General features: G+C 45.4%; 1 protein-coding gene across 3 annotated transcripts in view; it reads right to left on the reverse strand.

The window, feature by feature from the left end:
• The window catches only part of ABCC3 (ATP binding cassette subfamily C member 3), a 475864-nt gene that overhangs the window by 187086 nt on the left and 266882 nt on the right, over positions 1-21896 (reverse strand). For all 3 annotated transcript variants that reach the window (XM_029600255.1, XM_029600254.1, XM_029600256.1), the window contains exons 18-20: positions 18653-18820; positions 14164-14347; positions 2430-2535 (exon numbers count right to left, since the gene is read on the reverse strand). In XM_029600255.1, coding sequence (XP_029456115.1) covers positions 2430-2535; positions 14164-14347; positions 18653-18820 — 458 coding nt within the window. The remainder of the gene's footprint in view (positions 1-2429; positions 2536-14163; positions 14348-18652; positions 18821-21896) is intronic.

Raw genomic sequence — 21896 nt, forward strand, 5'->3', positions numbered from 1 at the left:
AAAATGCTGAGCCATTGTTCCTGACTTCAGGAATCAGAAGTTAAAGGTCTCTGTTCCCATAGGGGCGGATTTTCAGAGCCCTGCTCGCGTAAATCCGCCCAAAACTGGGCGGATTTACGCGAGCAGGGCCCTGCGCGCCGGTAAGCCTATTTTACATAGGCCTACCGGCGCGCGCAGAGCCCCGGGACTCGCGTAAGTCCCGGGGTTTTCGGAGGGGGCGTGTCGGGGGGGCGTGTCGGGGGCGGTCCCGGTCGTCGCGGCGTTTTCGGGGCGTGTCAGCAGCGTTTTGGGGGCGGGTACAGGGGCGTGGCTACGGCCCGGGGCGGTCCGGGGGCGTGGCCACACCCTCCGTACCCGCCCCCAGGTCGCGGCCCGGCGCGCAGGAGGCCCACTGGCGCGCGGGGATTTACGCCTCCCTCCAGGAGGCGTAAATCCCCCAACAAAGGTAAGGGGGGGGTATAGACAGGGCCGGGCGGGTGGGTTAGGTAGAGGAAGGGAGGGGAAGGTGAGGGGAGGGTGTTAGAGGATTCCCTCCGAGGCCGCTCCGATTTCGGAGCGGCCTCGGAGGGAACGGGGGTAGGCTGCGCGGCTCGGCGCGCGCCGGCTATACAAAATCCATAGCCTTGCGCGCGCCGATCCAGGTTTTTTAGTAGATACGCGTGGCTCCGCGCGTATCTACTAAAATCCAGCGTACTTTTGTTTGCGCCTGAGCGCAAACAAAAGTAGGCCTATTCGCGCTCCTTTTAAAATCTGCCCCATTGTATCTAAGGAAGTGTGACACAAATAACTGAATGACCACGACAATGTACTAAAGGCCAACGGGATTTCAATTTCAGAGATCTGCTAGCACAGTCCAATTTTACAAAACAAGATCCTCCTCCTACAACTGTTGCTGGGTCATCAAGCATGAGATGCATGTTCTGTATGCAATGTATCTATGCAAACTTTACAGTTATGTTGACATTTTTTCACTTGTCAAACCTTTCAAGTCATCTACACAATAAAGTGCTCTTGTGACAAATTCTATGTATGAAACATTTTGAGACCATATAGGTCAGGATGCTGGAATACAAGAGCTGCATAAAAAATTCTAGGCTCACAGCACCCCCTGATCTCACAATGCATGGAATACAGGCACAGTTTCAATGAATTATGATTTTGCGTCATTGAACTCTTTTGGGTTGGTGAGGAGGAAATAACTAAATTTCTTTTGCAGAAAGAACAACGATGGATTCATCGTCTCTGCACTCTTCATCCTGCAGATCATAACACAGAATTGGACTTATCAGTATTTTTTATAAGTTGGGCTCTGAAATCAGTTTTTGCAGCAGATCATACTGGTCAGGAATGTTTTTGTGTGTTACAATTTATTTGATGAAGTTTGATAAATAAATAAATAAATAAAATAATGTTATTTATAGATTTTATATACCGAGGTTCAGGTAACAGAGTTACTTATCACTTCGGTTTACATTCCAACGGGCAAGCAAACAATGACAAAAATTGTCTTACATTGAACAGGGAGGCGAACAACTTGGATAAACATAACTTGGAAGAACAAGAGTAAAAAAAGAGTAGTAGTAGCTGGACTTGTGGGGTTACAAGCCTGCAGGGGGAGGAGGGATGGCTGAAGGAGGGGTAGAGGGAAAAGTGAAACATTTTGTAACATTTATTACATATTGGCTTCAATAGCACAACTAGCCATATGTATTCATATTTTGTCGGATAAAGCTGTTCGTTATTCATATAATGATGTAGCCGAAAATACATTTCAGATATGGTACCACAATACAGCGTCTTTTTCATTGAAGCATTGGATCCATTTTGCGAACTTGGTGAGATAGGAATGTCTGATCAGAAGAATGCTGACAGATAAGTTTATTCTAACAATTTCCCCCTGATGCAGGAACATACCGAAACAGTGGCTGATGTTGGGGTTTTTTGTTGTACAGTGAGAACGTGTGTTCAACAGGGAGTGTTTCCTAATTTTATGAATCACTTTCAAGATAAGTTTATGTGCAATTTAAAAAAATAAAAATAAAAAATCCCCCTTTTAACAAAAAATATTTTCTTCATTATGTTAGCACTTTCTCCTCACTGAGATGAATGAGAAGACCAGGTTGTCTACTCCAGATCATAATTTGACCTAAGTGTAAGACTTAAAATCATCCTGATTTGTTGACATCCCATATTTAAATTTGACATACATTGTGCTTGATAGTGTGGTGATGTTACCTTCTCTTTTGTTGATTGATTATTTCTAGTGTTTTGCTCCCCTTTATCGTTGCAACATAATCTTGGGCCATGAAGTACTGTGATGAAGGCAAGTTCAGCCTAACAGCTTAAAGTTCTATATACTGGAAGCTTATGTATTATGAGATTCAATTATGCAGTGAATCTGTTGCCAAACTGAAGATGTTACTACTTACCTAATGAACTGTTTACGAGCCTCATTAGCCACAGGCTCATTATCAGTCAGATCAGTGTGGTTACTGAGGGTCTCGTCAGCCAGCAGGACTTCTTCCTCATCTAAAACTGCAAGGAAAAGTCAATTACTCAGCTTCTATGTCGAGAGGCTTCAAAGACTAATACATAGTAACACTATAGATGATGGTTGAAAAAGATCAACCACCTATCCAGTCTGCCCAATTATTCCTGTACATCCCACTGTGACTGCTTGTAAGATATTTCTTCTTAACCAAGACAATCTTTTTCGTCATCTTTATTTGCACTTCACCTCCTTGGATTGATGAATATCTAAGATTCCTAGTTTGTATGCCGCCCCAGCACCCCACCTTTCAAATGTCTAACCACAAAGCTCAGTAATAATCTAAATAATTACCGATACTAGCATGGCCATTATCTGAACTTTGGGACAGGCCTGGCTATAAGAACACCTGTATTTTTGTTAGAATGTCTAATTATTTCAGAACTTGCAGCCTGATAGACAGACCCAGCAACTAGTCCGTTCTATCATGGCACCTGCCACAAAAACCTGGCTGCGTTGTTGTCTGTTTCTGCTGGGGCTTCTAACATTTCATATTAACAACTTTGCCATTCATTCTGGTGGCTCCAACACTCACTGTTTTAACAGTTGAGTATGGCTACTAATGTTTATTGTACTATTGATGTATTATTATATGATGTATATTGATACTGCATATTTATGTATTACTTTATTACATATTGCTATTGTGTTATTTCTATATTTTGTGAACTGCTTTGGGTTGGACTATGTTTAAGGAAGGCAATATACAAATATAATATAACATTTTAAGCACTTAAATATATTACACCACGTTGTATTTTCTGCTATCTCTTTACTTTTAGCAACTGTGTAATCTCTGCATTTTTTCCTTGGTTTCTTAAACTCTATTACTGTTCTATTACCCAGGAGGATGGTTCCATGCATCCACCACCCTATCCATGAAAAAATATTTCCTGATGTTATTCTTTGGAACCTCATCTCATGATCCCTTGTTCTAGATCTTCTTTTCTGCTGAAAACGATTTACTACTTGTGTATTATTAATACCTTTCAGATATTTGAAGGTTCCTATTATATCTCCTCTAACTCTCCTCTTCTCTAGGGTGTACATTAGAGATGTGAATCGTGTGATCGATCGTCTTAACGATCGATTTCGGCTGGGGGGGGGAGGGAATCGGATCGTCACGGTTTTGTTTTTGTAAATATCGTGTAAATCGTAAATCGGGGGAGGGCGGGAAAACCGGCACACTAAAACATCCCTAAAACCCACCCGACCCTTTAAAATAAATCCCCCACCCTCCCGAACCCCCCCAAAATGCCTTAAATTACCTGGGGTCCAGAGCGGGGGTCCCGGTGTGATCTTTTACTCTCGGGCCTGCGGTGCGTTGTAGAAATGGCGCCGGCGCTACCTTTGCCCTGTCATATGACAGGTCAAAAGTAGCACCGGCGCCATTTTGTTTTTTGTCCCCCGACGTCAGGAGCGTAGGAGTTCGCTCCCGGACCCCCGCTGGACCCCCAGGGACTTTTGGCCAGCTTGGGGGGCCTCCTGACCCCCACAAGACTTGCCAAAAGTCCAGCGGGGGTCCGGGAACGACCTCCTGCAGTCGAATCGTGTTGCCGTACGGCCGGCGCCATTTTGCGCAAAATGGCGGCGGCCGTATGGCAACACAATTCGACTGCAGGAGGTCGTTCCCGGACCCCCGCTGGACTTTTGGCAAGTCTTGTGGGGGTCAGGAGGCCCCCCCAAGCTGGCCAAAAGTCCCTGGGGGTCCAGCGGGGGTCCAGGAGCGATCTCCTACGCTCCTGACGTCGGGGGATAAAAAACAAAATGGCGCCGGGGCTACCTTTGTCCTGTCATATGACAGGGCAAAGGTAGCCCCGGCGCCATTTCTACATCGCACCGCAGGCCCGAGAGTAAAAGATCACACCGGGACCCCCGCTCTGGACCCCAGGTAATTTAAGGCATTTTGGGGGGGTTCGGGAGGGTGGGGGATTTATTTTAAAGGGTCGGGGTGGGTTTTAGGGTTGTTTTAGTGTGCCGGTTTTTCTGCCCTCCCCCTTCCCCCGATTTATGATTTTTGATGATAAATCGGAGGAATTCCTATTGTATCGCGCTTCTAACTATTTTTGACGATTTAAAATATATCGGACGATATTTTAAATCGACAAAAAACGATTCACATCCCTAGTGTACATAGGATGTGTTCATGGACACTTGGGCTGAGGCAAGATTGGCTCTGCCTGTAGGGAGAAGCCCAGCAGGTTCTCACTGTCAGCAGGTGGACCCAGCAAAGCAGAGACTGGTCAGGAGCTTCATTTTTACCACATTCCCCTTGGGTTGAGCCTTTGGGTGCCAGGGCTGATAGCACTTACACAAGGGTCTCTGCTGATGATGGAAGCAATGGTCCAAGGCCGGGCTAGGGTCATAGGCTGGCAGCGGGCAGATGAGTCGAGGGTCTAGGGGAGTATCAAGGGCAGGCAGCAGTCAGGCATTTCCAAAGTCCAGGCCAAGGTCAAGGGCAGGCGGCAATCAAACGTATCCAGAGTCCAGGTGGCAATCAGGTATATATCCAGAGTCCAAGCAAGGTCAAGCGAAATGTCCATCCAAGGAAGAGGAGGAGGGATGGAAAGGTTGAGGCAGGCAAGCAAGGCAAGGAAGGCAGGTGAGGACTTGAGCAAGCTGGGAAGACTGGGACAGGCTGGAACCAAGGCAGGAATCTGGCCTGGCCACTGTTGGAAACAGGATACTGGGCTTGATGGACCTTTGGTCTGACCCAGTATGGCAAGTTTTATGTTCTTAATCAGGCTGAGATGAGGGCTGGCAAGAGTCAGGCTGAGAAGTAATACGCACTACCCACAATAGCTGGACCTGTTGCTGAGGTGAGTTGCTTTTGGGGAACTGCCCTTATACAGGGCAGCATTAGTGATATCATCACTAAGGACTGTGCAGACTTTACTTCTGCGGTCCTTTTAAATGCTGGGGAGTGGTGCATGCTCATGCCTAAGGAGAGGTGTAGCACGTGCTGACAGCAGTGCCCTGCTGCATGGTGAGCTGGTGACATTTTCGCCATGTCGGGTAGCAGCATGGTCAGCTCGGGCCCGGAGGTAAGGGCAGTGATGGAGTTAGCCTGCAGACCACCTACCGCAACAGCATATTTAGATCTCTCTAAGTCTCATCTCGCAGGGCTTCTGATGAAGACCATACACCATTTTGGCAATCCTTCTCTGGATCTCATCCACTATTGATATTCTTCCAGAGGCATGGCTGCAAAAACTTGAAACATGTAAGGTCTCACTAATGACCTATACAATGGTATAATCAATAGGGATATGTATTCATTGTGGCTCATGTGTGCTTATCTTGCAATTGGAAGGTACGTGCATTAAACCGATTGTATACGCACATTCAAGAAGGTGCACATATGTGCGGCATACCATCGGTTTTGTGGGTGTACATTTCAATCACAAGATATGCGCATATAGGCTGAAATGAATGGACTAAAAAAACCTGCCTACCCACCCTAGTACCTCTCCACCTGTGGCCACCACTTTGCTACACTGTTTTGCTACATTAAAATTATTGAATATATAATCACCCTGAGGTCTCTTTCCTGCTTCATGGATTTCAGTCTACCACCCCTTTGGATTTCTCTGCCCTGAGACAGTAACTTTAAAATAAGCGTGTGGGCATCCATACATGCCTGGCATACCCTTCCACAAGAGATGGTGAGAAAGAAAACAGTCAATGAACTCAAAATGGCATGGGATAAACACTGTGGTTCCCCTAAAGGCTGAGGATGATAATAAACAAAAGGCTGCATGGGGATAACCTGCATGGAACGGTAGTTACTACCCTTGACCAGAAAGCATGGGGGGGAATACTACCCTTAACCAATTAGACTTGATGATTTAGATACAACTGCTGCAACATTGCTCATTGCTTTGACAGCGGGGCAGGGAAAAAGGATATTGGATTCTGAAGACAGCCAATGCAGGGCCCAACTTTTAGTCTGGGGCACTGATACACTGACACTGGGGATAAAACATCTACGGCCAAGTCCAAAAGCAAAAAATGTTAAGGCAGTATTGTCGGAATTATCATGAAGGCTGCTCACCATGTAAAAATGTTGCAGTAATTTTGTTATGGGTTTGACAGTTGCTTGGTCTTGCGTGTAAATAACTATTCTTAACATAAAGCATGGAGGTAACTTGCAGGGAACTTCCCGCTTCTGGGTCAGGGCTGATGGTTCCCAAAGATACATCCTCCAAATATTCCTCACTAACTCTATGTGCTGGTGGCAGTCCGATGTTCGGACTTAAGGAAGCTTCCTCTGCTAGGCCAGGTGGCTCTCCCTGGCTACTTGGCACATACATCAGTATCACTGGTACCTTTATTCTTTTGTGCAGGGGAGATCATGAAGTAATTTCCTGTTAGGCGAAGGCAACGAAAGGGAGGGAAAAACCCTCACCTTCCCTTTTCGTTTGGGGGGCATTAATTCAATTAAGGAATTTTATATATAGCCTAACAAGGAAAATTAATTTCACTTCAGCCCTTTCTATGCAGTCATATATGCCGCTAGGTAGTAGATGGTATTGAGAGAGAAAAGAAGAGTGAAAAACATCTAGAAGCGTCTTAACTTAAGATTTCTGAACTTCCCCAGAATTTAAATATATGGTTACTCTGACAACGTATAAATCAATCAATCAAATGTATCAAAGAATTTTGTGTAAAAAGTTCAATGTACGCCACTTGATGCAGACACTTTCATGTAAATAGGACGGTCTGTGAGTGAGGCCTCACTTTGATACATTTGATTGATTGATTTATACGTTGTCAGAGTAACCATATATTTAAAGTGACTGCAAGTGATTGAGAAGACCGGGCGCTCTTCAGAGTTTCGGGAGAGACGCCGACTGGCTTGCTGATGCAGTTCACTTTTACATCATATATATTTTTTTCAATCAAACAGTCGTCCCATAATAATATATAAAATAAATATATGAAACACAAAGAACTAAAAATTAAAAAGTTAAAAATTTTTTAAAAATTCACAAGTTTCAAAAATCATCAAGTGAGCAACTGAATGAAAGTTTAGGATTTGCTTCCCCTTTTTGTTCGTCTGTTTTTTCTGACGGGATTGCTTGGCTCTTTTGTTTGTTTTATGTTTTGTTACCACCCATGATACAGAACTTTCTTTACGGAAAACTGATGTTTAGTATCCAGGATGTTAAAGATAGGAATTATTGTTATTTTCTAAATGCTAAGTCCTGCCAAATCTGATAAATAAAGGTCTGCTTTCGAGGAACATGTATGTAGTCTTTTCCCTGACTTAGGATCGTAAGTAAGGTGGGAGGGCAGCTGGCAGTGTCTTGTAGCAGACAGATCCCTGTATCCCCTAAACCTGCCTACAGTATGTAATGGTACAAAGTCAAGGAAATAGAGTATCTTATCTCTTGTAAGGACTATGGTCCGGAAGAGAACTCTTGGGAGCCAGCTTACAACAGCCGGCATGTAATCTTGTAAAGGAGTTTCCTCTTCGTGACAACACACCACCAGTTTGCCTCACGGCTGGATACCACTAACTCTCTGCCACCGTGCCTCCCCCTAGGCACACACACAGCTGATGCCACCAGATTTAGAGAGCCTGCGGCATGGTTTGATGACACAGCCAGGCCTATATAAGCACGCCGGACCTTCATGTCCTTGCCTCAGCAACAGGTCTCCCTGTTATGGTAGCAGTGCATGATGCTCCAGCATCCTGTATCAGTTCCAGCGTTCCTTGTCTTCAGTTCTCCAGTTCCAGTGTCCTTGTCTTCAGTTCTTCCACACCTCCCTTGCTGCCCTGTCTATCTGTCCCACCATTCCCTTCGGATAGCTGATACTGACTTTGCCTGATTCCTGGACACTCTTGATCGCCGCCTGCCCCTGACCATTGCCTGCCACAGATATGCCTCACCTATGTCCACTCTGACCCAGCTACCTTGATGGATCTCTCCGCCATCAACACAGGCCCCCACCTACGACCTGCTAGCCCCAGCACCCAAAGGCTCAACCCAAGAGGAACATGGGCTGTTAAAGGCAAAGCTCCAGCTGCTTCATCTAGGTCCGCCTGCTGACAGAGGGGACCTATAGGGCTTCTCCCTGCAGGCTGCATCAACACTGGCTCAGTCTAAGGGTCTACGAACACAACAGTTATGTATGTGCACGTGAACACACATACACAGGAATTTTAAATTGTACACGCAATTGCGCATGTGCGATTTAAAATACATCCACTGCTTATATGCATGCTCCTAATTTTAAGCAGTTACACCAACAAATGTAGTTTGTGTGTCTTCCTTAATACTTTGTCAGCTTTAATGTATGCATATAAGCAAATTTTAAAGCATGCTTGTGTGAAGGACAATCCCAGTTTTACCAATTAGTCTACCAGTCTGCTCAGCTTAACTCTGACAACCAGACCCCTCTAGTTCTTCAGCCTGCACTCCCCACAGTTTAAACAGATCCCTCACCCTATCATTTAGGCCTAAAAAGAGATTTCTGCAGACTTAAGCCTCATCAAGAGCAGAAGTAAATACACACGGCTAACAGCCAGTCGTGCGCTGCAGCCGTCGGATTTAAAATATGGATTTACGCATGTAATTGTTGGACCTGCCCTGGAACACTCCCCGACATGCCTTAAACTCTGCCCCTTTTTCCCCACACGTTTGGCTGCTTGCACCCATGCATATACGTACATAACTGGGACATTTTAAAATATGAGTTGATCACGCTCAGCCTATATACTCACTTATATGGGTCTTTTAACGTGGCGAACTCTTAAAATTCACCCCAAAATGCATAACTGCATTTTTTTTTAAATTAAAACTTAGCTGCCGAGCAGTTTATTATGCCTCAGTGTTACTTAAATCAATTCTCATTCTGTCTATTCCCTCAGGTGTGTCCACTATGTTGGAGATCTTAGCACATCCTCATAAAGACAAATTTTTCCTCCTAATATGTCTGCAAAATTGCTGACAAAGATAGTGGAGAGGCACTCCACTTATCCTTTCTTTCTTTCTTTCTTCAGAGTGAACTCCATTTAATACCATGATCAGTTGTCTAATACACTTAGGGGTAGATTTTGAAAAACTGCGCGATCGCGTACTTTTGTTTGCGCAGCAGGTGCAAACAAAAGTACGCTGGATTTTATAAGATACGCGCGTAGCCACGCGTATCTTCTAAAATCCTGGATTGGCGTGTGCAAGGCTGCCGATTTTGGGCAGCCAGCGCGCGCCGAGCCGCGCAGCCTGCCTCGGAGGGAACTCTCTTTCGCCCTCCCCTCACCTTCCCCTCCCTTCCTCTACCTAACCCACCCCCCCGGCCCTATCTAAACCCCCCCCTACCTTTATCCATGGATTTATGCCTCCCGGAGGGAGACGTAAATCCACGTGCGCCAGCGGGCTGCTGGCGCGCCGAGACTGGACCCGGGGGTGGTTCCGGAGAGTGCGGCCACGCCCCCGGAACGCCCCGGCCCGAAACCACGCCCCCGAAATGACCCCGAAACGCCGCGCCCCGCCCCTAAAATGCCGTGTCGGTCGGCCACGCCCCCGACACGCCCCCGACACCCCCCCTTCCGAAAACCCCGGGGCCTACACGCGTCCCGGGGTTCTGCGCGCACCGGCGCGCAAGGCCTTGTTCTGTGCGCGCCAGCGCGCAAGGCCCTGCTCGCGTAAATCCGGGCGGATTTACGCGAGCAGGGCTTTGAAAATCCGCCCGTTAGGTCCTACCTCAGACCACTCAGTTTATTTATGAGCTTCCTAATGTTTTGCTGAAATCTATGTACACCACATTCAGCTCTCGTCAATAATCTAATTCTCTGGCCACCTGATCAAAGAAATCAATCAGATTTGTCAGAGACAATCTCACTCTGGTAAAATCATAATGCCTCAGATCCTGAATTTAAGATGTTTTTCTATTTTTTTTCTTTTTCTTTATCTTCAGACTGCAGGTTTTATATCATCTACCATCTGTTGGAGACAGAGAAGTACTGAGGGAATGCAGGTGGCACACTGGGTTATATACAGTGCCACTGCCTCCATCTGCTGGCAGGTATGGACTGATCTGGGTATGTACAGGGAAACAATTTTCCCACTATCAAGGTCAGACTAACAGGCCTATAATCTCCAGCCTCCTCTCTATTATCACCTTTACATCTGTTCTTCTCCAGTTCTATAGAACTATTTCCATCTTCAAAGATCTATTGAACAAGTCCTTCACTGGACCAAACAATCTCTCAAAACTCCTTTACGAGGTAAGTTTTAAACTAAATAGGTTGTTTGTAGGCCCATGATTACTTTAATACCTATGTGCCTGCAAGCAGATTTTCATAGGAAAACTTCCTGCAGAGTTTCCCTTGAAAAATCAGGGGAACACAGGGCATTGTAGGTACTTTGCTAGCTGCATACTTTACTCTCCCAATCCCTTACTGGATTAGCTAAGAGTATGCCACATATATGGGGGGTAATTGTCGAATGACATTGTGTGTAGCATTTCTGCTTTTTTCCTTATTCTCCTCCTCCACATATTTCTCTTTATCTCCTTTTCATATTCAAATTCTACATCTGCTCTTACGCCTTTCACTGGCATATCTGAAAAATGTTTTCTCACCTTGTGTCACCTCTTTAGATCTGTTTTCTAACACTTTTGCCTTTGCCCAGCTCTTTTAGCTTAGCTCTATACTGTTCCCTGTACTCCTCTTTTTGAGATCCTTTGTATGTTTTAAATAGGGATGTGAATCATTTTTCTGACGATTGAAAATATCATACAATATTTTCAAAGTTGTCAAAAATCGGGGGCATCCCGAAACCGATAGGAAAACCCCACGAAATTGTTCGTGGGGTTCTCTTATCGTTTTGGGGGAGGGCGGGACAAATGGCACACAAAAACAACCCCTAAACCCACCCCGACCCTTAAAAACAGCTCCCTTAGCTTCCCCCCCCCCCAAAACATTTGAAAATTACCTGGTGGTCCAGTGGGGGTCCCTGGAGTGATCTCCCGCTCTCGGGCCGTCAGCTGCCACTAATAAAAATGGTGCCAATGGCCCTTTGCCCTTTCCATGTGACAGGGTATCCGTGCCATTGGCCGGCCCCTGTCACATAGTAGGAGTAATGGACGGCCGGCGCCATCTTTAAAAATGGCGCGGGCCATCCAGTGCTTCTACCATGTGACAGGGGCCGGCCAATGGCACGGATACCCTGTCACATGGTAAGGGCAAAGGGCCATCGGCGCCATTTTTATTAGTGGCAGCTGACGGCCCGAGAGCGGGAGATCACTCCCGGGACCCCCACTGGACCACCAGGTAATTTTCAAACGTTTTGGGGGGGGGGGGGGGGAAGCTAAGGGAGCTGTTTTAAAGGGTCAGGGTGGGTTTTTTGTTTATCGGCTCGGGCGCAGCCGATAAAAAAAAAACCTGATCGGTCCGCACCAAAAAAAAATTCACGATGTGAATCGGAATTGGAACCGATTCCGGTTCCGATTCACATCTCTAGTTTTAAATGCTAGCCTTATTGTCATTTTCTCAGCCACGTTTTTGAAAACCATATCACTCTTTTTCCACTTACTTTTATTTAATTTTTTAACATAACTATTACCTACACCTCCTTTTCATCTATCCCACTGTTCTTCCACTTCACCTCTATTCTCCTACCCTAGCAGTGCCTCCTTAACACTACAAAATATGAGGACAGGTTTATCAAACCTCATAGACCTGTTAAGTGTAGACAGAAAAGGTTTATCAGCTGCTGAAGGTAGTGAAATCTTCTGAAAAGCATTCACACAGTAATAGTGGAGTATCGTTGAATATACATCAGAAAATGTGGAAACTGACTAGGACTACAGTGAGATTTTTGAAGGTTACCTCTAAGTTAGCCTTACAGGAAACATATCAATTAAATCAATTCATTATTGATTTTTTTTTAATCATTTTGCAGCTCTGCTTCAAGTAATAAACAGGTCGATACTCTACGGCCGCGGTAGAAAGAGTGCGGCAGTGCCTGGCGCACCCTCGTTCCCCGCACGCACAGTTCTCTTCACCTACCGCTCGATACTCTCTTCTAATTGCATGCAAATGCATGCCGCGTCTGCGAAGTGTTAGGGAAGCGTTAGGCCCGCGCAACCCATTTTACGGTATAGAGCGCCTATACAGTAACCTGGGTGCTCGGGCCTAACGCTTCACGGCCACGCTGGTATCTGTCATTTCAAATGTCATTTGAAATGACAGATACCAGGAAGTCGGGATTGCCGTCCCCTCTCCCCTCCTCCCGAAGCAAAAAAAAAGTGAAAAAAAAGTTGCGAGAGAGAGAGGGGAGAGGACGGCAATCCTACGCTCGGCGACTTACTTTTGCAGCCCCCCTCCGGACATCGTGGCTTCCCCCGTGCCAGTTCCCCTTCCCCTCCTCCCGAAGCAGGGCGCGAAAAGCGCGAAGCGACTTACTTTTGCAGCCCCCTCCGGACATCGGACGACCTCTCCTGCCTCCAGCTGCTCGCGAAGAAGGACGCCTGCACGGCCGCTGAAGACGTGACGTCACGACGTTGGCATCACGGCATGTGACGTCACGTCTTCAGCGGCCGTGCAGGCGTCCATCTTCGCGAGCAGCAGGAGAGGTCGTCCGATGTCCGGAAGGTGCTACAAAAGGTGAGTCGCTTCGTCACTTTACACTGCCAGTCCCTTCTTCCCTCCTCCCGAAGCAGGGCGCGAAAAGCAGCCTTGCTCCGGGAGGAGGGAAGAAAGGACTGGCAGTGTAAAGCGGCGAAGCGACTTACTTTTGCAGCCCCCTCCGGACATCGGACGACCTCTCCTGTCTCCAGCTGCTCGCGAAGATGGACGCCTGCACGGCTGCTGAAGACGTGACGTCACATGCCTGACGCCAAACGTCGTGACGTCATGTCTTCAGCGGCCGTGCAGGCGTCCATCTTCGCGAGCAGCTGGAGGCAGGAGAGGTCGTCCGATGTCCGGAAGGTGCTGCAAAAAGTAAGTCGCTTCGCCGCTTTACACTGCCAGTCCTTTCTTCCCTCCTCCCGGAGCAAGGCTACTTTTCGCGCCCTGCTTCGGGAGGGGGAACTGGCACGGGGGAAGCCACGATGTCCGGAGGAGGGGGGCTGCAAAAGTAAGTCGCCGAGCGTAGGATTGCCGTCCTCTCCCCCTCTCTCTCTCTCGCAACTTTTTTTCGCTTTTTTTTTTCTTCGGGAGGAGGGGGGAGGACTGGGGCTGCCCCGGAGGCCAGCATCCATGGACGCGGCCAGGGCAGGTGAGAGGGGGCTGGGGGAAAGCTTGCCGCCTACCCTTACCCCTGCCTCTAACGCAGGGGTAGGGGTAGGCGGTAAGTTAGCAGGTTAAACGCGGGGCAAAATGGCAGCGATAGTCGGGGCGCGCGTTACAGTATCGGAGGGGAATAGCTAATTCCTTCATTATACAGCTAATTCGTTCATTTACATATCATATACATGCTGCGTGCGGAAAGGGTTATGCGTCTGTTTTAAGAAGCGCTAAGGACGCGTGAAACTGGAGACTGGATCGCTGGATCGCCTTACGCGTCCGAATTGTGCGCTCCCAGCACGTTACAGATGGGAAATCTTCAACCGCACGTTACAGTATCGACCTGAAAGTTTGCCATATAAACAATAATAGAGTTTACTTGTTGGTTCTTCCTCCTCCACATCTTCATCTGGTGCATAATTGCGCAAAAATTCTGCAAAAGCACCATTTTTCTTTAAAAGTTCCTGGTAGGAACCCATCTCTGAGATCTTCCCATCCACAAGAACGATTATATGATCCATCTGTGGCAAGAAGCTGATGCCATGTGTCACCAAAATCCGAGTCTGTAAAGGAAGAAAGGCATTAATACCAATATCTTGGATTTTTCTGCACTGTCTGCAATGTTAGCACACAAATGTTTTTGTAAGCAAAACCATTTTCTGTTTCTTTATTATTTTAGAATGTACAACCCAAAATAATTAAAATGGACTGGGGAACAACAGTGAAAGGAGCGTCTATAATAACTATCATAGTATGTACCTCCTAAGCACAACTGGCACTCTTTGCACACATTGTTCTAAAATGGACTCCAAATCCTTGCTGATAAAGTCTACCTTGAGTCACAGTGTGGCTTTTGAATGGAGTAGTTTACCATCGGCATGATCTTCCTACAGTAGCTGCAGAAGTGGTACAGAGAACAGGTGAAAGCACCTTTATCGATCTCACTAAGTCCTTCAACTTGATGAGCAAAGGCAAATTATTCCAGTTGCTGGAAAAAGTTGGCTGTCTTTCGAAGGTCCTAAGCCTCATTATATCCTTCCATAACAGCATGAGAGAGACTATTCAGCATGATGGCTTAAACTTTGTAAGCCTTCAGCATGTACAGCAGGGTCAAACAGGAAAGTGTGCTTGCCCTTATCCAGTTCGGAAATTTCTTTACACTTCTGTGCCTTTGGGTAAACAGCTGAGAGACTATAAGTACCTACTCACAATATTTGATGGGAAACTGTTCAAACTCTCTTGACAGAACCAAAGCTAAAGTGCATGAAGTTTTCGTTAGAGAACTGTTAAATTTTGATGATGCCGTTATGACAGTAGAAGAGGTTTTGTTATAGTAAACATTTTACTGAACATCCTTTGAAGTATGGAGACTGGTTTTTTTTTTTTTGGTTTTTTTTTTAATTCTTTATTTTCAAAATTTTGAAATTTAACCCAAGACAATTCTTGTACAGAAAATATTTGTTGGCTCTCTCTTAACATCTCTTAATAGGAAATTTAAACAATAGGAAATCAATTTCTATTATCACCAACAAAAAAATTATAAGAAAAGAGGGTGAGAGGCGGAACCGAGCTACACAATTCAAGCAAAATATAAGTAAAAGAAAAAAGGCTACTTGCCTATAGTACAACAGCTCAATTTCTATCATATTACCGAGGCGGTACTTGGGGTTTCTTGGGATAATGACCGTATGAAAACCCTGAGCTGGTCTGGTTCTAAATAAACATAATTAACATTACGATAACGAATACAGCATTTTGATGGATATTTTAATACAAAGCTTGCTCCCAGCTGTAAGACTTCAGGTCTCATTGAAAGAAATTCCTTATGTCTCGTTTGTGTCACTTTAATTACATCTGGATATATCCAGATTGGGTGGCCAAAGAAAGACGTCTGCCTATTTCTTAGGAATAGTCTCAAAATATGATTCCGTTCAGAAAGAAATGCAAATGATATAAGCAGAGGTTTTCTCTGTATAATCTCTGAATCCAACGACGTTTCCAAGAAATTAGTTAAGTCCAAACTTGTAGCTTGAGGCCCAGCTGGGTCTTGTTCTGTTACTTGATCTTTTTGCTGAAGATACTAAGCCTTAACAATGACTGGTGAAGCAGCCTCTGGGATCTTTAGAATCCGTGTCATATATATTTTAAACATATCTAGAGGGGGTGTTAACTGTTAAGACAGGAAAATTTAAGACTCTTAAATTGTGAGCCCTTAATGCGTTCTCCACTCCCTCTAGTCTTTTGTTAATGATCTTTTCAGACAATATTAAATTCTGTTGAATTTTTTCTGTTGAATTTATTCTTACTTCTAGGTCTTCCACTTTTTTATTAAACGATTTTACCAAATTATTATTTGATATTGTCTGTTCTCGGGTGTCTAATGTAATTTGAGACAATGTTTTAATAGACTGATCTATTGATCTCAGTGCTGTCCAAATACCTTCCAAAGTGCCTGTATTCATATTTAAAATTTCAGAGCCTGCAATCATTGTTCTCAAACGGCTTTCTCCCTCCTCCATAGTACCTTCTCCGCACTGCACAGAGCCTTGCAGGGACGCTGTTCCTCCAGCCTGTTGTTGAGCTTGCAGGGGTTGCGATACTGCTTCCTCTGTCGTTGTTCCTTGGAAAGCGTTTCCTCCTCGCAATCCTCCTGGGTCTCTCTCTCCGGCATTAACCCCTGCTCCACCCAGGTATTCCTCCTGGGGAGCCTCTGTTTCTGCCGGGTTACTTGCAGGTTCTTCGCTGTTAGATGCTAGTGCGGGCCGCTTCGGATCTCCGGGGCTCAGAGAGGTGTCTGGAGTCAGGGGTGAGGGCGCACGCTCCAGCGTCTCTCTCCCAGCGACCTGGCTCACCGGTGTAGAAGCAGTTGCACTCCCGAAGAAACCATCGATGCGAAGCTGTGAGGACTCCTGGGGGGGTAAGTTGTCGCTCACCCCTCTCAGTCTCCCCTTTCGTTTAGTATGGGGCATTTTGAAAATGAAGCAAGTAGAAAAGGAACAACACTTCGCAGGCGGTCCTCCCGGGTCCTATTAGGCGGCGGCCATCTTGCCTGTCATTTCTTTATGGAGACTGTTTTTTCTGAGTCCAAATCAGTGCAACCGAAGGGCCTATAAGTGAGGCCTCCTTTCTTCTCAGGAACAAACCCACCCAGTACTTCCCTTCATAGTGAAGACACAGGAGGGAAAAGTCCTCTCCTGATGCCAGGAGCATCTCCAGGCTGCCTAATTTTAAATGACTATATTGTTACAACTGGTTTCATTAATCTGCTAGATTTAGCTGCTCATCAGGTAGAATTTTCACCCTGTGGGATCTAGCCACCTAACCCCATAGTTAGACAGCCAGATCTTGCTGAAAATTGGCCTCTTAATACACTGCATAATATCAGTTAATTTTGTGTGTGCGATAATTTGGGTAAAGTGAGGATGTAGTAGATACTAGAAATGTTTACCACTGTATGCAACAAAATATGAATTCTGATCACAATACGGACACAGGCCTGTATCCCAGCTAAGGGATACAGAGGTGATGAACCTTGACCTGGAGAAGCAATTCATGTCTGAGCTATTTGTTCTGCCAGCAAGCTGTGTATTGAGGCCCTTCTAAAGGACTGTCTTTTTCCATTAAATATGAGCTAAGCCCAGGACAGGGGCAGGTCACAGAGGCAAAAACAACTATCCAAAGGTCAGTTTATATGACAGATCAGCTCAGAGAAAAACACTGGCAGAGCAAGACAGCTCACTAGTCAAGAGATTACCAGACCAGACCAGACCCTGCTCCAGAGTCACCACATAGCAGGAGCAATGACCATCCCCACCCCGATGGGACAGAGCGGCAGCAGTCTGAAATGAAGAAATAATCCCTTTTCGTGCTCTGATTGACAGATGCATATTCATGACCTGACTGTTAGAAGCTGCACTGGGGAGAGACTAAGCGCGGCGACCAGCAGAGAGAGACTCATTACGCCTGAAGACAACACCTGAGCCATTGCTGCCTGCCCCTTCCTACAACCAGCAGACCTGTTTCAGCCTGCCCGAGGTCTCCCCACATGAGAGAAGGTCCTGCCTGCTGTACTGTGGCTGGGACACAGAGACTTCAACCTGTTTTGCCAGTCCAGGGATGTCCTCTGTGAGCCACATTGTCTCCCATGGATCTGCATATTGGACTTCTATATGGGTGAGAACCAATGGTAATCTTCTACCAAGCAAGCTGAGGTCTCTGATATGCTAAGTTTACTAATGATGCAGAGCTTTACTCACTATAAACCTGTCCTGTGTTAGACGTTAGAGGCATGTGTTTATTTTATTCTAACTGCTAAACCTGAAGTATCTGAAAATAAAGCAGTCTGATTCTGAGACAAACAGGTGTCCTTTCTTAGACTTTTTGGATTGCATATAAGGTAATAAGTGGTAAGTTCCTGAAGCATGGTCAGAATCACCACAGAGAGGGAAGGGGAGGGAGAGCAGGCAGTCTGCTCCCGGCTATGTGTACCTTTATATTGCCTACAGGGATTTACAACTGCATGTTCCATTTCATATTTTTGTGTTAGTAGAGCTGAAGTAGTTAGTTGTTGGATGTTAGATAAGGACAATATTTAATAAACCTAAGTTGCTGCTTAAGCTTAACCCTCAATATTACTTACCTAAGTTTTATTTCTTAGATTATCTTTTTGTGACTCCTAATAAATTGGATATTTGGTCATTTCAATACATGGAGCTCCCATTTCTTTAACAAATGCCAACTGTTTGGGAAAAACCTGAGGTCTAAATTAAGGGTAACCAATCAAACAGCAGTTTTTCCCCATCATTTTATTGTGGTATGCACCACAATATTATAATTACCTTAAGTAACTCAAAAATCATTTAACTTACTTTTCCCTTCAGCACACCATCAGGTCCAATGACTTTGTCAAAAATGTGTTTAGCTACATGGGCATCAACGGCTGAAAGAGGATCATCCAACAGGTAAACATCAGCACCACAAAAGACAGCACGTGCCAGACTCACCCTCTGCTTCTGCCCACCTGACAGATTGATTCCCTGCAAAGCAAAGAAGTAGAAAAACAAACTGCATGAAAAGGCCACTTTATCCAGCTAGTGGATTTTTGACTAATTTTTATAGCATTCATTTTATTTATTTATGGCTCACTCTATCTACAAGTCTAGGTGGATTCATGATCTTTCAAATCCTCAGTTAACTTACTATCACATTTCACAACATGGACATCTGTACCAAATGTCTTCTAGGAGGTTTTACAGAAACATTTCCATACGCCATTAATGCTAATCTTTAGGAAATGAAGGTACTGTGAAGGGTAGCAGGTGTGTGAGCCCTTTGTGCTGCGGAATAGTTTACGAAGCCTCGAGGGCAAATCCACGAAGCCTATTGTCAGCGGCTGGCGAATGTGCTCTGTAGCGGGACAGACTGGAGATTCATCTTTACCAGCCGCCTCCCCTGCAGGTTAAGCCCTTGCATTCTGACCACAGGCAGGACTTGGGCAGGGCCCTAGGGCAGTGATGATAACGAACATCCAAAGGCACACCAGGGACAGAGCAGGCAGCAGACTAACAGAGGCAGGAACAGGCCAAGGTTGGGGCAGGCGGCTAACAAGAATGATCAGGTCCAAGCAGGGGGTGAGGTCCGGGCGGCAGGCAATTGTGGACAGGTTCCAAGCATTAAGTCAGAATCCAGAAGTTAGTCCAAGAGTGGATAAAGAAACACAGAAGACACTGGATGAGACAAGGAAGGTTGGATGAGACAAGGCTGGAGAGATAAGGCTAGACAGGGCAAGGCAGAAAGACAAGGGACAGTTTTGTAGGAACCAGGGACACTGGCAACATGCACTGCAATGCAGGAGATCTGTTGCTAAGGCATCTAAGGGACATCTGGAGCGGGCTCATATACTGGTTGTCATTGACATCATCAGGGGGTGGTGGGTCATGATGCCTGCCATGGTTTCTTTAAGTTTGGACACGTGCTATGCATGCACACCTAGAGAGAGGACCAGGAGAGTCAGAATGATGGTGGGGCCTGGACACCTCGTTGGCGTGCGAGCTGTGTGGCATGGCCTGGATAGACGAGCACAGCATTCCTGCCATTTACAGCTTCCAGCGGTGGAGGAGATAAGTGAGGCGACTCCCAGGGCCATGCATCGTATCAATACCCCCTTAAAGCCCCCTACCCAGTCTTCTGGGCTTCAGTTTCCTGGGAGATTTCTGATGGAACTCATGCATGAATTAGGGGGCTTGGAGGATGGAATCTGGCTCCCAGGAATTTTCCTCAGGTCCATAGTTTTTCCAGGAGATCAGTTATTGTAACTGGTTTCTGACCTTTTGGGAATCCAAAATCTCTTGGACCTCAAAATTGGGCATTTTCTTCAGTCACAATTTCAGTGGCCTGGATTTGCCATTTTCCTGGCCAAGACAGAATAGTAGGCTTCAACAGAAAGACATGGAACACATTGTGAATACGTAAAGATGCCAGTAACTGAAGCTTGTAAGTCACTGGGTCCAGTTGTTGCGTGATGGGGAAAGGACCCAAGAATCACGGTGCAAACTTCAGAGATGGCATCTTTAATCATAGATTTTTATGCTAATCCAAACTAAGTTCCCAAGGTGAAGTTGAGGCGAGGGATGGTGTTTCTTGTCAGCATGTTTTCTAAAGCGCTCCATGTGGTGTGTCTTCTACCATAATTCTTGGAAATCCTATCCCACCAGGTTGGATTCTGGGAAAAAAATCAGGAACCGTGTGTATATTTATTGAATAAGGATATTAATCTCCAGGTAGTAGCCGACATTCCCACAAGCCACCCCCATGCCTCTTTTCTTCATTCACATCCTCTAGACTTTATGGATCCACAGTGTTTATCCCACGCCCCTTTGAAATCCTTCACAGTTTTGGTCTTCACCACTTCCTCCAGAAGGGCGTTCCAGGCATCCACCACCCTCTCCGTGAAGAAATACTTCCTGACATTGGTTCTGGGTCTTCCTCCCTGGAGCTTCAAAACGTGACCCCTGGTTCTGCTGATTTTTTTCCCGACGGAAAAGGTTTGTCGTTGTCTTTGGATCATTAAAACCTTTCAAGTATCTGAAAGTCTGTATCATATCACCTCTGCTCCTCCTTTCCTCCAGGGTATACATATTTAGATTCTTCAATCTCTCCTCATAAGTCATTTGATGAAGACCGTCCACCTTTATGGTCGCCCTTCTCTGGACCGCTTCCATCTTGTCTCCGTCTCTTTGGAGATACGGTCTCCAGAACTGAACACAGTACTCCAGGTGAGGCCTCACCAAGGACCTGTACAAGGGAATAATCACTTCCCTTTTCTTACTTGATATTCCTCTCTCTATGCAGTCCAGCATTCTTCTGGCTTTAGCTATCGCCTTGTCACATTGTTTCACCGACTTCAGATCATTAGACACTATCACCCCAAGGTCACTCTCTGCCATATAACATCTCTTGGAGTAACACATTTTCTCTAGTAAACCTTTACCTAAAATCAATAATAATGTGGCTGTCTCACAATCGACTTATATATAATGCTGCAAAAACAGAAATAATATACTTATCAACTATTCCCAATTCAACTTGTGCTACACCTTTGGAATTTACATTTGATAATATCACTATCCCCATTTCTAGACGGGCACATAACCTAGGTGTCATTTTAGACTCCAAACTATCCATGACTGCCAATATTTCATCAGTAACAAAAAAAAATTCCTTCTATAAAATAAATTTGTTAAAAAAAACTAAAAACCCTCCTATATCCTAAAGATTTCCACTCAGTACCACAAGTTTTAATACTGACTGGTTCAGATTATTGCAACACTCTATTTAAGCCTTCCTGACCATACACTACATCCCCTTCAATTAGTCCAGAACACTGCAACCCATTTACTCACCAATACAAACGGTAGAGAATATATTACTCCAGTTTTACAACAACTTCACTGGTTACCCAAACGTCAATGTATTCAATACAAGATACTATCCATCATCCATAATTTAATACACAGTGCATTGACCATATGGCTATGTTTCTCCTTATGTCTATATCAACCTCCATGCCACTTACGATAAATCAACAAACATTATCTGCAGGTTCCAAATATC

This window comes from Rhinatrema bivittatum, chromosome 4, assembly GCF_901001135.1.
Source record: "Rhinatrema bivittatum chromosome 4, aRhiBiv1.1, whole genome shotgun sequence".
Lineage (NCBI taxonomy): Eukaryota > Metazoa > Chordata > Amphibia > Gymnophiona > Rhinatrematidae > Rhinatrema > Rhinatrema bivittatum.